Source organism: Trachurus trachurus (genome assembly GCF_905171665.1).
Source record: "Trachurus trachurus genome assembly, chromosome: 7".
NCBI classification, from domain to species: Eukaryota; Metazoa; Chordata; class Actinopteri; order Carangiformes; family Carangidae; genus Trachurus; species Trachurus trachurus.
In genome coordinates, this window is record NC_139901.1 from 21,559,119 (window position 1) to 21,575,815 (window position 16,697).

The 16,697-nt window shown below is 41.8% G+C and overlaps 1 protein-coding gene across 1 annotated transcript in view; it reads right to left on the reverse strand.

Moving 5' to 3' along the window:
- LOC310988806 (ERC protein 2-like) overlaps nt 1-16,697 on the reverse strand; it is a gene marked incomplete at both ends in the record, with an annotated part of 109,680 nt that overhangs the window by 70,489 nt on the left and 22,494 nt on the right. The window contains one exon of the mRNA XM_083975563.1: nt 7,942-8,109. Within this exon, the coding sequence (XP_083831689.1) occupies nt 7,942-8,109 (168 nt within the window). The remainder of the gene's footprint in view (nt 1-7,941; nt 8,110-16,697) is intronic.

Genomic DNA, 16,697 nt, shown 5'->3' on the forward strand with positions numbered 1-16,697 from the left:
GGTACAGTAGTGTGCTCAAATTAATACAACATTAACAGTCATTACACGGTATGCATCCATTTATTCAACAAGGAGGATGAAAATGGAGTGTTATTTCAACTAAAGTGAAACCTCATAAAATTATGAAAAATGGACCGACCGCCGAGCAATTGCTCCTCGGAGAGAGAGAGCTGAGCGGGGGAGAGGAAAGAGAGGAAATGTAGAAGGCCAGGGAACATCTCTATTTACCCCTATATCACTCGCTCTCTCTCTCTCTTTCTACACTTCCTCACAATCAAAGACGGAGCCGTGCCGATGACACCGGGCCAGAGCCAGCGATGACACCAGGCCAGGGCAAGTGCTGAAAGAGTCTGGCAGAGGGTGCACTGAGGCAGAGTCGGGATCCCCTGAGAAAGTCTAATGGAGACCTGCTTGACACTATCACAACTAACAGAGACTCTTGTGTACCTGGCATCCTTCTGTGCAGACACACACATATCCAGCCATACACACATAGAACCAGCACGGCCCAAGCAGACGTAACCGAATCTCCCTGTCTGTGGTTGCTATAGGAAGGGAACATGATAGGGGATACTATACTTCCATGCACACAGCCTGGCTTTTTAAAAGCATGAATATGGATTGAGATGACCACAATGTTTGAACATGAATAACACATGTATGCCAAAACCACACCACAACCGGCTCTGCGTGTGTACCTCCCACACCCCTACCCCCCCAGCGAAAGAAGAAGAAGAAGAAAAAAAAAAAGGGACCAAAAATGAAAAAATAAATAAATAAATCCATCATTATGCATTGGTCATGGTCTCGCAGACCAAGGGCTTGAACAGAGCTCCCACTGTTCTGTGTTGTGATACGTAAATTCGAAAATGCCCGCACAAACCTAGCATATGCTTTTTCTATTTTCATTTAAAGACCAGCTCCTCATTATTTTTAGTTAAATTCAGCCTCTAACTATTAGGATCAATGTAGAGCTCAAAGTACAGCAATTACATCATAGTCCCATGCTATGAGTCTTTGTGACTGTCCATGAAGAGGCCTGTAGGAAAAGATAAAAATCCTCAAAATCTCCTGAGACTGAAACTAGGGCACCAATGACTGCACTATGCCGAACTGTTAATTTCAAAATAGGTCATAGTGGAGATCACTGTGCTTAGTACTGGTCTTTCTTTTCTGTGTGACATTTACCTCTTTCGCATTTAAAGTACAACTTGCTATAAGAAAAAGAAAGGCTAATGTACAGTGGCCACGAGAGCCATGCAACTGAAGAAAACATCTTCATATACAACACTGAAAATCACAATACATGAAAATACAACACAATGTAAGTGATTCCAATGGACACAAGTGTTGAGGTGGGGGTCAGGGCCAAAGGTTTCTAGGAAAGTGAGTGTAATCCCTTCCCAATCATAGTGAACTGAGTGCGATACATCCTCTCTCTCTCTCTGGGAATCAAGGAAAGATATAACTTTTAAAAAAGAAAAAGGATGAAGGTGGTCAGGACAAAAATGTCACAAGTGGGCATTGAACAAGATCCCTGGAAACAATTTTGTTGCATCAAATTAATGTTATTGTCTGAATTTGCAGCCGTTGGTTGAGTTCTCAGGGCGACTGTACTAAAAACTAAAGGCCACTTTACTATTCAGAAGTGAGGGATGTCTAACAGATGAAAGTGTGGTTTTACTGAAGTTCGTGTATCTACATTAAGTTTGATGCCTCAAATATACAGTACGGTGAAAAAAATATTTTACAAATGAAGGAAAAAAAAGACACGGGTTTTAAATCACTATCTATAAATTAGAATAGAATAAATATTAAATATTAAAATAAAGTCAAAGCAGTAAAGAAACCAATTCAAGAAAAAAATGCCTCAAAGGGGAAAATGCATGATTTACTAGTCAAGGAATACAAAACTGCAACATGAGGAGATTCACAAACTACAATCTGATACATCAAACAGACTCCCTGTTGCTATTTACATTGAATATTTTTTTAGCTTCTTCCGTTCCTTTTCACATTACATCCACACACTCATGGTACAGACTGTTTTTGCTCTTAGTCCTCCAGATGTCAATTCCTTGTGACTGGGACTATAGCGTCTTTGCAGGCACACTCACTCACTCTCACACACACACACACACACACACACACACACACACACACACACACACACACACACACACACACACACACACACACACACACACACACAGGTGGAAACACATTGTCACGCACCGATTGACCTGCCATCATCATGACCTGTGGCATCACTACTGACACTCTGGGTGGGGAATTGAACTTGTTTGCAGATAAGATGAAAAGCTTGTTGCGATAACACGGATGCATCATCATCTTCATCCCTCAAAGCTGTCCAGAAGGAGCGTGTCTGGTATAGATATTGACTCTTCATCAGTAGGGGAACATATATACAAGAGATGAATAGTCCCATGAACTGTATTTGGTTGACTCATTCAGAGCTGATAATTTTATGAGGTGGCCTGCCACTCAATTGACTTTGAAATTATCTAAGATAAACCTCATCTTATTTTATCATGAAAATAAAAGCAGTTCCTTTTCACAGCAAGGTGCCAAAAAATGTTTTTATAAGTCTCTGTACTGATTCACATTCTTCAAGTGATCTTTAGCACAGCTTTGACGTTCTCTAGGTGAGTTTTATATTTCAAATAAAGGCCTTTGAATGTGGGAAATGTACCCTTGATATTTAGAAACAATAAGTTTCAGTAGAAAACCAGCTTTATCCTGCTCTGGGAAAACTTTAAACTGGCTTGGTCACTTTATGTCTTTTACAATTGGAATGCAATAACTTATACAGTTTGAAAACAGGAAGGAAACACACTATGATTCCAAACTACACTCCTGTCTTTGCCCTTGTATACAAATCTGTAAGATATTGCCTCCTAAAACTGCTGGGAAACTGAAAATTTGGAAAACAAATCACACAGTGAAAGTCAGAGTACACAGTGTGGCTTCAGAATATACAGAGTTGACAAAGGAGATGTACTTTGTAAATAGAAGGGTATGTAGCTCTCTAAATAGTGGCTAGGTGTCACAGTATTTTGTACTTTGATGTAAGCTTTGAATTCCATTTGAGCAATGTCACCAAAACAGCTATTTCCTTTTGAATATTACCACGGGATGATTAGTAATATCACATTACAGGGTTGGTTCACCAACATATTTTCTCATTACTCCAGCTTCCGCCCAAAGTGAATGCGAGTGCGTGACTGTTGTTTGCCTCTGTATGTTGGTATAATGTGATAGACTGGCGACCTGTCCTGGGCGTACCCTGCCCTGCACAAAGAGGCGTTCTGCCCAATGGATGGATGGATATTTTGTCCCCTAGAGGTACCCATAGATAATTTGTATTGTTTGGCCACTTTTTCTGGCGCTACCCAAGTATGATAGAGATGAATGGAATTCCATTTGAGGAGCTTCCAACATTGATTTTTTTTTTTTTTTTTTTACATCTTTTTACCGAAACAATGCCTTGCCTACCCAGGGCAATCCACAGACCTCAGTGTTATTGTTATTATTGGAACAACGGCCTACTGAAGAAGGAGGATCTATGAAAACTGTTGAAAGCATCTCGACAAATGGATTTGCTAAAGCACAATCCAGATCTTGTAACGTAAGAGGTGAACAACACTGTATTTTCCTTATTTAAACAGTCATCACACATAAGTCTAGATCTGTATCCCAATATCATCTCAAGTTGCAGGTGGCTGCAGGCCTCCACAGCTCCTGCCAACACTAATGTTCACTTGCTAGCATTTACAGTACAAGATAAAGCAGATGAAACACAGCCCCAAACAAGGAGGTACTGATGAAATTAGCAAAAACAGACAAATAGCAGTGGGCATTAATGAAATAAATCTGAGCTTCATTAGGGAGCCTGCTAAAATAAATTAAGGGTAGGAAAAAATGCTCCACAATATCTCTTTATGGCTTTTTAAACCCATCAGTGCTGGAATAAATGCAAGTTATTTTAATGTGAAATATAACCATTATTCTTGAACCTTGTGTAGCTTTTATGAAGCTTTTTTAAGTCTGTCTTTAAGTACTCTGCAGATATTCTCGGTAACAGCTTGTTCTGTAATGTATTCAGAACTTAGAACCCACTCTATTGTGATGTAAACAGTTTTATACAGTAGAGAGAGAAAAGTAATTTCAGTACTTTAAGCTCTGAAGATCGGTCACTGAGAAGAGAAATTCACATGGCACTGAAGTAAGTACACAACCCTTAAAATATAAATAAAATACCAGTAGACGTTTTACAGACTCCAACTTGTTTTATGGTAGCCTATCCATATTCATACTATAACACAATGATTTTTACAGGAACTTTTTGACCTTTACTTTCAGGAGGGTACATGTTTGTTAAAACCCTAATTGAATAATCAATGGCGATTCTGACTGATGGTGAAATATAGTGTAAAAACTGTACTGTACAAGTTGCAGTTAGTTCTGTTTCCTATATTAATCATTATTTAGTACTTATTTAGTGCTGTGAATTTATGTTATTTATCTCTTAATTCAGTAATCAGTCATTTTACCCATAATATTCCAATGAGTCAAAGAATTGAGTTTATTTACTCAAATGCTGCCCATAATTACCTGACATGCCCATAAATACTTGCCTATAAGCAGAGTAACACTACAGTATCACCACACATTTTACAGTACAGAGCAACAGGTTTTCCAACTCTGTGAAAACCAGAATGAGGTGACTGTGTTTCTTTGGCATTGGCACACTTCCCCCTCTGTTGAATTAGCAGTTCTTCTTTATATACCAGTGGAAGGTTTTCTTTAAAGTTCAGGTGAATGAACATACAATGTAAACCTTCACTTTGCTGCCAAACTATTTGATGGTCAACTGAAAACTAAATACCAGACTGTTGTCATGATGTAGAAAGAGGTGAATAAATATTTTCATTAGAAGTATAAAAATTCATAATATCCATAAAAGCAGGATGCTGATTTTTTTTTTTCTTATAAATTTAGAATCTAAATTTAGGGAGGGTTTCAAGGTTTTTACTAGAGTAAGGTGAAATGTCCTCCCTGCCTATGAACCAGTCCACCAGACTGAACAATCCCCATTTATTTCATATTCAATGTTTTTTTTTTGTCTGTATACAACATTTATTGCACATCTGCCTGTTCTGGGTGAGGGATCCCTCCTCAGTTGCCCCCTAACTGATCTCTTAAGATACTACATTCAGGTGTTGCTCAGCACAGATGATTTGCTGGATGTAGGATCAGGCTGAAGAACAAGCCATCACCTGCTAGTCAAAAAATACATCATTGGTATTTAGATTTGTGTCTCAGGAGAACTTAGTACATGATCCTGTGATGACTTCAAACACACCCAGAGCTTGTCAGTGTATTTTACAATAAGCCAGCAATAACTTAGAGAGTCTGAAGCCCAGAGAGGAAACCAGCTTTGACTCTTAGCTCCACTCCTGCCTTTCCCCCAGGACACACCACTGTAAGTTATAGCCCCCAGGGACTGCTGGGAAATAGGAAGCTTGGAAAACCAATCAGATTTCAGTCACTGTACACAGTGTGGCTAATGGAGTGAAACACCTGCTGGTTCACATTGTAAAATACTTGTCTGTTTATTCATTCAAATATAACGTCTGCAATTTTACATTAGCACATGTACGAACCAGAGTCATAATAAGAAATGCATACATATGTTTCAGTAACACATGCTTCATTTCACTGCTGACCATTTTCTGAGGTGTGCTGTTTCACTTGCTCTTAAAGATAAATAGATTTTGGTGTGATGAAATGACTATCAAGAAGGTTTTGAAAATTGAAGAGTGAGAATGTGTCATAAATGCATGGAGGGAAAAGAGGAGAAAAGGGGAAATGGAAGAAGAGGGAAACCTTCTGCGAAGCCACAGACAAACAAATTGCAATGAAGGCAAAAACTGGGAAATCAACCATCACCACAACAACAACACCACAACAGCACAAACAAAACAGCAGACCCATCATCCAAAGTAATCTCATCAAATGACAAGAGGATTACAGTTACACCGCTCAACTGGACACAAATTGAAAAAAAAAAAAAAAAAATTAAATTACACAAATGATTACTTTTTAACTTTGTAATGTAATCTACAACAGGCCAACCAAACCCTGCTAAATACCGTAGGAGGTACAGTAATAGCATTTTATTTCTAAAGATGGATCTCACATGGTGAATGAGATGTCAGCAAGCAGAATAGCTCCATTTATCAGCTACAAACAGGCTTATTAAGTGCCTTCAATAAAAAAAGCTATAGGTTAGACCAAGGAGAGTATGGCACAGTATAGGGTGCACACAAAGGTCATCTTTTTAACTTCTCACACAGAAACACCTGGGGGTTATATAAACATAAAAATGTATTTGAACATATTCACGCACACACACATGCACTCACACAGATTGATGGCACTGCATTTGACCTTTAGAGCCCTTTTTCATTAAACTCAGCAAGGGGGAGGGTGGGAGGAGAGAGAGGGAGATCTAATTTGAGGACATGAGAGGAAACAAGGAAGTTGAGAGGGGACCTTTATGTGTGTGTAATTGGTCTACAGAGGAATTGCCAACATGTACACCACAGGTGGCCACAGGCCCCGTCTAAATAGCTAACCTTATAAAAGTCATTAAGGCCTCTGAGACATGCCAGTCTTTGTGTGTGTGTGCATGTGTGTGTATGTGTGTGAGAGAGAGAGAGCATATACATATACTATGAGCAGTAGATTGCACTGCATACACATTTCATATTAAAAAAAACAGTGTAATCCATTTATCCGCACTGCCAGTGACATGATCGCGTGACCACAACCACTAGAGATAATTAATTGCCAATATGGATGATTAAAAAGGGAAAGTTACCTGATGTGGTGACAGTCAACACATCTGTCAATTATCAAATATGAAAACTCTCACTCTCACTGAACAATAGTTTTGCCTGGAAAATGTAGAGAGCGAGAGGGGAAGTACAGACAGAAACTACTACACTACCTGAAAGATTTGTAGTTCTCTACACTTTTTAATTGGGGTAAATAATATATAAAATATATATATATATTAATTCCATTAACTGCATATTTAGTTAATTGCATGCATATTTGTATATAAAAGCTCACACAGAGCAACATAGCATTTATTTGTAGTTTTTTTTTTTCTGTCATCTTGAAAATGTGAGTCTGAGAAAGCAGTGAGGATGAAACTGCACTGTTCCAGGATGTTGAATTGGTGAATGATCTAACCTCTCAATGAAACAATCAAATTCATTCTTCCAATGTCACACTTCCCTTTAAAAGGAATTAAAGGTAGGGATGGAGATTCTGGAAAAACGTTTCTAGCAGGCCACATTTTGAAAATACACAAGCCAAAAGTCCTAGCCCCTTTCCTCAGACTTCACTCAAGCCACGCCTTCACCTTTCCACGGACATAGGTGAAGACACCCAACGCGCATTGCCAGAGCCACATTGCCACCCACCAGACTGGAGTGTGGCTTTTCCACAGACGTGGGTAAAGACTCTAGTCTTCACCTATGTCTACGCGAGAGGAGGGAGAGAGGGAGAGAGACGGCAGCTTGATTGGGCGTAGGCAGAACTAGACATGAAGGCACCTGATTGGTTTTTCCTTTTCGGAGTGAAAAGCATGGATTGGTCAGGGTGTTGTCAGTCCTGCAGCTGCCACAGAGGGCTGATTATTTTCGTTCCTTTTTCTGAATACATAATGTATTGACTACTCTCAGGATAGAAGGACCATTTCACCCAGTATAACAAAAAGTGTTTCCGAACATGATTACCAACCATAACTTTAAATCAACTTAGAAGGAATTTCTTTTCTATGTACTTTAGGCGTGGCTGTAGTGGCTGCAACACTCACAGAAACTGTATGATGTTGGGTTCACGTACCTTCTTCTGCAGAACATTGACCTTCCTTTCCTTGACGTCCAGCATGTCCTTCATGTCTCTGATCTCTCCTGTTAGTGTGCTCTTTTCGTCTGTCAGGTCCTGAAGCTGCTTGGTCTTCTTGGTCAGGAACTGCTCCTTCTCTTCCAGACGCACCCTCAAAGCATCAACCTAGAATAGAACAAAAGAAGAGGGCAGATAAGAAGTCAACAGAGAGTTACACTGGCATGTATTCAGATGCGGAGTGGTATGAAGCTTATAGACATGGTGGCATAATGAGAAAATGTGAAATAGGAGTCATGAGTGGGTGATGTACTGAATAGCCCAATTTTCATAGTTTCATCTAAACATGCAGATGGACATACAAGCACATGTGAGTAAAGTAATTTGTATTAGATGTTTTAGAAGGAAGTAGACCATGAAAAAGAGAAACACTTTAAAATATACAAAGAAATATACAAAAGAGATAAAAAAAAGCAGCATTTTCTTCCCCCGTTCTCAGTCAGGTGGCCCATATGTTATTATTCAGTCCTGGAACTGACATGGCTCAACACATTTACTGTTGACATTTGGAAGTAGTAAAAGTTCAGCTTTGACCTAATGTCTATAATATGAACCACTGTGGACTGATGCCGTAAAAATGTGTGTGTGTGTGTGTGTGTGTGTGTGTGTGTGTGTGTGTGTGTGTGTGTGTGTGTGTGTGTGTGTGTGTGTGTGTGTGTGTGTGTGTGAGAGAGAGAGAGAGAGAGAGAGAGAGAGAGAGAGAGAGAGAGAGACGGAGCCTGGAGCCCATCCCATCGTTTGTTATTGAGAGTGTTGTATGATTGGGCCAGCGCTGCCACAGATCAGACTGCTCACACACTTCACACTCACACATTAAAAATCCTCCATATCTGGCTGTGCACAGTGAGAGATGAGTGATATCTGAGCTCACTCCAGAACTTCTTATTGGACATATATCAGTGTTCTGCTGCACCGCCTACAGTCACATACACACACACATACTGTATGCGCACAGACATACGTACACACACTCAGCTGGCTGTCAAGAACAGACTATGTGCTCCTCTGTTGCTCTTCAACACCTGATTACATTTCCAGCGCTTTTTTGCCATTGCACAATGAGTGAACCCATTTGAACCTAATTTTTAAGATGTGCATGTGTTTTTTATATGAATTCAAGAGACACACACACATACTTAGGTAAAGGGAAGCAGTAAGGGCGGGCTTGTTAACAGTTGTTTTAACAAGTGTTACTTGGACACTTGGGACGGTGCGAGAGCACTTAACACTGACAGAGTGTGAGTCCGGGCCACTGACACAAAGTAACTAAGTACATAAGTACTGCACCGATATTCCAACACAAAATTACTGCTACCTAAGTACTGCTGCTGTGGCGTCCAAGTGTTACAATTATTTAGTCCACCCCCATTTATATCAATGTCATGGTAGGCAAAATAACACAAACTCCACTGTATAATGTAATACAGGTCAACAGTTCTACACACTACATCCTTATACAGTTAAATTGACTGTCTAAAACCATTTTAGTACAAATTGAACATTACAACTTTAATGAGGGAGGATTTAATACAAGACTAGCTGGCTAGCTGCATACGTTTTAGTAAGAGGTTTCTAATAAAGTGCCAACTGTGTATGTGTTTGAGATTATGAGAGTATGTGAGTATGCACATTAAGTGCCTGACTGGACATAACTGTTTGCTCTTGGTGCTGTTGTCACCCGAGACCGATTCACTTGGCAGCCTAAAGATGCCCTTTAATAGCTTTATCACACATACTTATTATCACCAGATAATAACCACAGGTTTACCCCTCCTTTTAAAGTTAGTAACATATCTACTCAGAGTACACTGTACACAGTCATTTTACTTCACTTCAATAAAACAGCAATGAGTGACACCATTCCTTATGTGTTTGTATCAGTTTATGTTGCTTTTTCTTACACTTACACTAGTTCTTAGCCTGACTCTCGCCAGACCCTTGTAGTTCCGCAAAGCTCCACCAGAGGCGCTACGCTCAGCTTCACACAAGGGTCTGGACTCGAGGCCAATGCAAACTTCTTCCCCGGAGCAAAAAATAATGAACCAATCAGGATCGCCGGGCGGGACTTTCTGAGGTGTGACGTAGCGCTGAAGCGACTGTTTGAGTCAAACAACAATGGCGGCTCGCAGTGAGTGGCTGAAGTAGCACGTCATTCAAGATAACGGACAAGTGGTTTATCCAATCACATACAAGATTTTTTTTACAAGGCCCCGCCTTCTGAAATGAATCGCCTATGGAGCAGTCCCAGACCCTTGTGTGGAGCTCAGCGTAGCTTTGCGGAACTACAAGGGTCTGGCGAGAGTCAGGCTAACTAGTTCTAACCCCAGCACCCAAAACTCTCAGCTCTTTTTAGAGCAATTTCACCTAATTCTGCAGTTATTTACATTCTGTTTGGATCAGCTTAGTTATTTCAGTGTAGAAGTTAAGGATGACTTCTCTCACTCTTTCTTGCTTAGTGTGTATGGAGGTGGCATTGTCTTATTATTATTTACATGGACAGAATTACAATCTGGGCGTGAAAGTTTAATCTGTTAATATGAAAACAAATTCCACAAATGCAGAAAATCTATTCATGGAATACTTTTTATTAATTAATTGATAGCAGGATTACATGTGGGGCACAGAGCATGTTTACGCTGCTGAATTTCTGTTTCAGTAACTGAGGAGCAAAAACAAATAATGGAAAAAAGTATGTAGCACTAATTACTAGAAAACAGCTGCGGTGGACCACACTTAGTGCCTACCTGCTTGCGTGTGTGTGTGTATGTAAAATGAGAGTGCACCATGCAGGCCTTCAGAAACGCACAGGCCTCCTCTCAAGTAGCAGCATTAAAAGCAGTCCAGGACCCCCAGGTGTAAGATGGTGAAGTATTTATCTCATATTGCTTCTCTGGCAGACAACCAGAGTTTAATACTGAGCCCTGCTCTGTCCTCCACCGCTCCACACCGACTGGAACACACACAAGCGCACACTAGTGACACCGCTAATCCTTTGTACAGTACATTGGTACTACCCGCACATTATCCTGCGCCGATGCCCATGTGCTGCCACTGGACTGTGTGTGTGCATGTGTGTTTGTCACTGTGTGTATGAGACAGAGGAAGAGGGACCCCTCCTCTCCCCCTCCCGCCTATAACCCCACCTGGCAAGGAGCAATTTAGCAAGAATGTAGCAGAGAGGCCTAACAGGAAATCCCTGCTGTCTCACCTGCACTGGCCCGCTAAGCTGTGATATTACAGTACAGACGCCCCGCTAATACCCTCTTAAAGCACTCATTGCTGCCAGACGCAGCGCACAAAAAACAAGGAGAGAGGAGGATAGATGAGGAGTGAGGGATGAAAGGATGGAGAGGAGAAAGGGTGAAAGCTCGAGGAGAGATAAATGAAAGAGGGAAAGACGGTGGATGGGGATGATGGGAATTCTTAACAGATCATTTGGCCGGAGCATATTAACACCCCTGGCGTGCTGCTCCTCCACTGGCTAAAGCTACGTCTCCATCATCAGGTCCGTTACAGGGAATACTGTATCAGCTGGCAAACACACCGAGATGATAGACAGCTAACAAGTCACGGTGATTAACCTCTCTCTTCTCCTTCAATTTCCTCTCCAATTTTCCTTTTCATCCTCTTTCCCTTCTTCTAAATGTCATCTTCTAACAACAACCTCTCTCTACCTCTCTTTCAACAGCTCCATCCCTCCAGCCATGCTCCAACCCTCCAGGAGTTTTCCTGCTGCTGTTAAAAGGCGCGAGTCCTGTGGCGAGACAAAGTGATGTGTCCGTGTGAGAAATCCCTCACGTACTCAAGCCAGGTTGTCTTTGGGACAGGCCCACATTTCCCAGCAATGACGTTGTTGTAGGTTTGTGCATTTCTGTGAGGATTTGTATTTCCATACGAGAGATAACATTCAAAGTAGAAATCGTACCGTCTCCAGGACAACCCGGTACTCGTTCTACACCCACAGTTGGACACTAGGGACTACATTCTGTTTTGTAATCACAGCTTTGTCATGAACATGAGAGAGAGAGGGAGAGAGAGACAGAAAGAGAGAGAGAGAGAGAGAGAGGCAGGAAGATAAGGGTGGGAGAGAGAAGTGGATGGGCGGCTGCAGCCCAGTTTTGCCCCATTTAAAGTCTAAAAAAGGTCTTTGGCAATTGCAATGAGGCGTTCCTCCGAATAGATGAATTAAAAACACATCTCTATCACCCTATCTTCCCCCATAACCTCACTTAAGCTTTCCAGCTCCTCACTCAGCACCATATCATTTAAAAAAATGACCTTGATATGTTTTCAAGATTCTGTGGTTACAAAACTATTAATTCGTGGCAACATGTGGTATTTAGTTAAACAAAGAAAGTCACAAACTAAAAACCACTCTACAGTGTGCATGCACATATGTATGTATTTGTTAAACTGTTTTTTGCAAATGCATGTACTGTACCCTGCAATTAAACATGCAAGCATGCACACAAATGTACAAACTCCCTCATTCTCACACTCATTCTCCCTGACTTCCTCTCTCATGCTTGCAATGACAGCCAAATGTGGATTCTGGACACTGGTTAGAAAAGTAAAACAGAGGCTTAAAGAAAACAGCTTCTCTGTTTGTCCTCACCTCCCTTTTTCCTGCCTCACATTTCATCATAAAAGTTTTTCTGGCAGGCGAATCTGCAAAGGTATCAGTCCCAGCGTCAGCTTGGGTCCGCAATAAACAACACATAGATTATATGAGGAGACCGCAGAGTCAAAACGGCAGAACCAGAGCTGATGCAGAGACCACAGCAAAGGCCTGGGGACGCACCAACACTTGCATACTAACAGTTGCACTCTCACTCACCCACCTGGGAGTCCAATATTGCAAGTAGAGTTGTAGGTTGATCAAGAAAACATTCCTAATATGATCTCAAATCCTCCCTATCCTCCCTAAAGCACACACACACACACACACACGAGCTGTACTCATATTTTGTGCTGGTGTTTAAAAAAGACGTTTGTATGTCACTTCAGCTGACAGCACCACCATAAAAGTTTTTAAATCCCAAGAGTGAGTCGACTGGAGTGTATCTGGCGTCTGAACTGGGATAGGTTCGGGCTGCTGTGGTGCACTACACACAGCTGTGTGAGCCATTCACTTCTCGAGCTGTATGACATCCAACCAGCCAGTGTAAATACAGCAAAGGGCTGTCGTTAGACTTAATTTATTTAAAGGCCTGTACTGTGAAATTAATCATCTAAATTTATGACATAATATTCAACTAATTCATGTTTGTCTAGCCATTAATGTGGCCAAGTCTGGATTGTATCACTGCAAGAAGGAAGGCTATTTCATTTCAAGATGATGTGAGACCACCAGAGAGTCTCCCATACCAGCTATAATCAGTCAAATATCTCTTTTGGGTGAAATGTACGCATCAAAGAGAAACCAGCACGCTCTCTCAAATGATGAAGAAGGAAGGGAATGAATGTGGACTCCTGGGTTCAAACTGCCAATTGGTATTGGTTTTGCTTCCACTCAGACTAATGTTTGCATTATTAAAGATTGGTGAAAGGTGAATTTTTTTTTTAAATGGCCTGTCCAGCTTCATAAAAGGCAACCCGTACAGTATATATACTGTATGGCCTCACAGATGGTGTAGGAGAACCTGACTGTGGGTCTCTTTAACTTACAGTATACAGATGTGAGAAGCAGTGGTGTTAAATGATCCATAGTTTCCTGATGAGGCAATAGAAACTTTGTGTAGATTTCAGGAGGTCACTGTTGAAGGTTGTGAGGTTAGAAAACCTTAAGACCAATATTTTTCGCATGAGGCCATTCATGCATACAGGTGCAGGTGGAAGCTGCAGTGTCAAATGCGAATGAATCCCTTCACAGAGGAACTGTGAACAAGGGCTTCAACAAGACCCTGCACTGTTTCTGGATTCTCTCTGATCTCACACACACACGCACACACACACATACATTCATACTGTACTAACAAGCACATGCACGCAAACAGAAGATTTCCTCTCCACCTGAGCGGGCCACGCCAGACATGACGACACTGGGGATGATCTGAGCGGAAATGAGGGACGTATTCTGTTCTGGGGGTTTAGGCTGGGTGTCATTTGAGGTGTGTCATCAAAGCCAGGGATAAGGCAACAGTCAGAGCTCTGATCACGAATGGTATAATAGACAGATCACCTCAGGGCCAGCTTGGGATAATAAGCGGATGTAAACTGCCTCACAGCAGGGGCTGCAGGGTGGAGGAGTGGGGCACAGTCTCATTGTGTACCGCAACATCTGTTGATAAAACCATGGCAACACAGCTGTCTGCCCACAGGCTACAGAGACAACATGGGGAAGCACAGATGTGAAAAAAAGACAAGGACACATACAGACAGAGAACTCCCAGGATTCACTGACAAAAGGATCTTTGTGAACAGAATGAATGAATGTTTTCTGCCAAAGCATAAAAGTCCATTACTACATGATTTCGGTGTCACAGCAGTGGATGAATCTTTGACACAGAAAATGGAGGGGACTCACCCTGAGTTCTATCACACTCACCCTCACCGCACACAGCTGCCTCAATCCCTTTCTTTGCCTCCATCCATCATCATTACATTCTCCAGCAGAGAGAGAGAGACACACACACACACACACACACACACACACACACACACACACACACACACACACACACACACACACACACACACACACACACACACACACACATACACACAAACACCCACATTCACAACACACATTTAAAGGAAGAGGCGCTGCAGGCGTTCCACCTCATAAACACTTCTCCTTCTTTGATTATTTTTCCTGATCATTTCCAGCACCACATGCCAGTTGCTACATCCTGTTTCCAGGGAATCCATTTCCTGTCAAATCGCACCGAACAGTCACTCTGGCAAACATGTGGAGAACTAGAAATCTTCTTAATTTATGCTTGATCAATGAGTGAAACCACCTCTTCATTTGATTGGTCTGTTAGTCTGCTAGTATGTGTAAAACACTCTGAGGAGAGGAGAGGAGAGGAGAGGAGAGGAGAGGAGAGGGTGCTTTTCTTGGGTTCCATCAGTCTAATTAGAAACTTTCTCTTGACAATGCTCAAACTTTTATATTTGTGGGAGTGTGGGAGTGACTGTTTTCTTGTGGCGCTGCCTGTTTGTTCAGTGTATCTTCTCATGTCTGCCTGTGCATGTGTCTGTATGTGTATGAAATTAGAGGTTAAGTGGTCTGAATAAAGCAGAGTGACCCTGAAGAAGAGGAGGTCAGAATAAAAACAAAGCAGCATATTGTCTCTGGCTGTTTCTATCAGCACCTCGCTGCCTTCTGGTTAACCAGCTGCTGACTGACAGCAGACTCAGCCAAACCCTCAGTACTGTCTTTATGTGTGTTTTTGTTTAGTTTCAAAAAGTACAAAAATAGAAAACATGAGAAAATGTAAGGAAGGACACACACAATTCCCAAGACCTTCATGTGGAATGAATCATCGCACAAATGTCATTTGCCTTAGATGTCCTCCAACTTAACGCATCAGCTGCACTGCATAATGGGGAGTGTGTGTTTGCACGACAACATTAATGTGTGTTTTCATGTCCAAAGGCGTAAGCACCTTTCCCGTGCAACACTTGTTTGTCGGCTCCTTCAGTCGTGCACATATTTACCTCGTTCCCTGTGTAAACCATTAAATATCTCATCCCCCTATTGACCCCTATAACTCCACTTTATGACTTTTCCACATGGCCTCTGAAGAACTCGCGGGGGCTTTATTTTGGACCGTCCCGTATTTGTTCTGGGGGGCCCCGACGCTTTGCTACTCACACTGCATCCCAAACCGCACCACCCCAGGAACCCATGAGCATGCTGTTGGGTCTGAGAATAGTGACCATGGTCAGTCAAGTTCAGATGAGGTCATATTAAAACTGGTCTGTGGTGGTTGAGACTCATCACAACAGGTCCAGGGTTTGAAATGCGAAGTTGACAATTAGTGGTCAGCCTAAAACAAGAACTGTTTCCAATTCACTTAAAAGCCAACAACCTCACTGTCCCCTTCGGAGAGTTCATCAAGTTCTCACCTCCCTTTAATCTGTTATTCGCCCTCTATTGTAGTTGTAACAACCGATGTGGGAGGAGAATGGACATTAAAAAGAGCAGTAGGCGACAAAATGTGGGAGAGAGGGTGGATGGAGGCTGATTGTATAAAAAAGAGAAAATAGCTAAATGGAATGAGGCAGAAAAAGACTGAGAGAGAGAACACAGCAGGGGGAGAATCCAGGGTGGAGTGTAACCACGTTGAGACCACATCTTTTCTCCGCCTCACTACCTATGTGAACCATCAATCAGCGAAGAGAACAAGGAAAGATCAACAATAATAGTCCAGCAGAGACCGTAGCACACCGTACCACCGCATCGCTCACTGACAAAAGCCCACAGCATTTTACATCCATCAAGAAACTCTATTCTCTCACTTCCCACTTCCTCCTATTGCTCCATCTCTCCCTGAGTCTTTCCCTCTCCCACTCCAGATTCTTTTTTTTATTTTCCTCTTGTTTTCCATATTCATCACCGTCGCCACAGTTGATGTTAGCAAGTCATTTTTGAATCATTTATATCTTCTTCGAGTCATTACACCTCAACCTCAGAATCAAAACTCAGTGGAGGTCTGCTGGCAGACACCCCGTGAACGCCAGTGATGAAA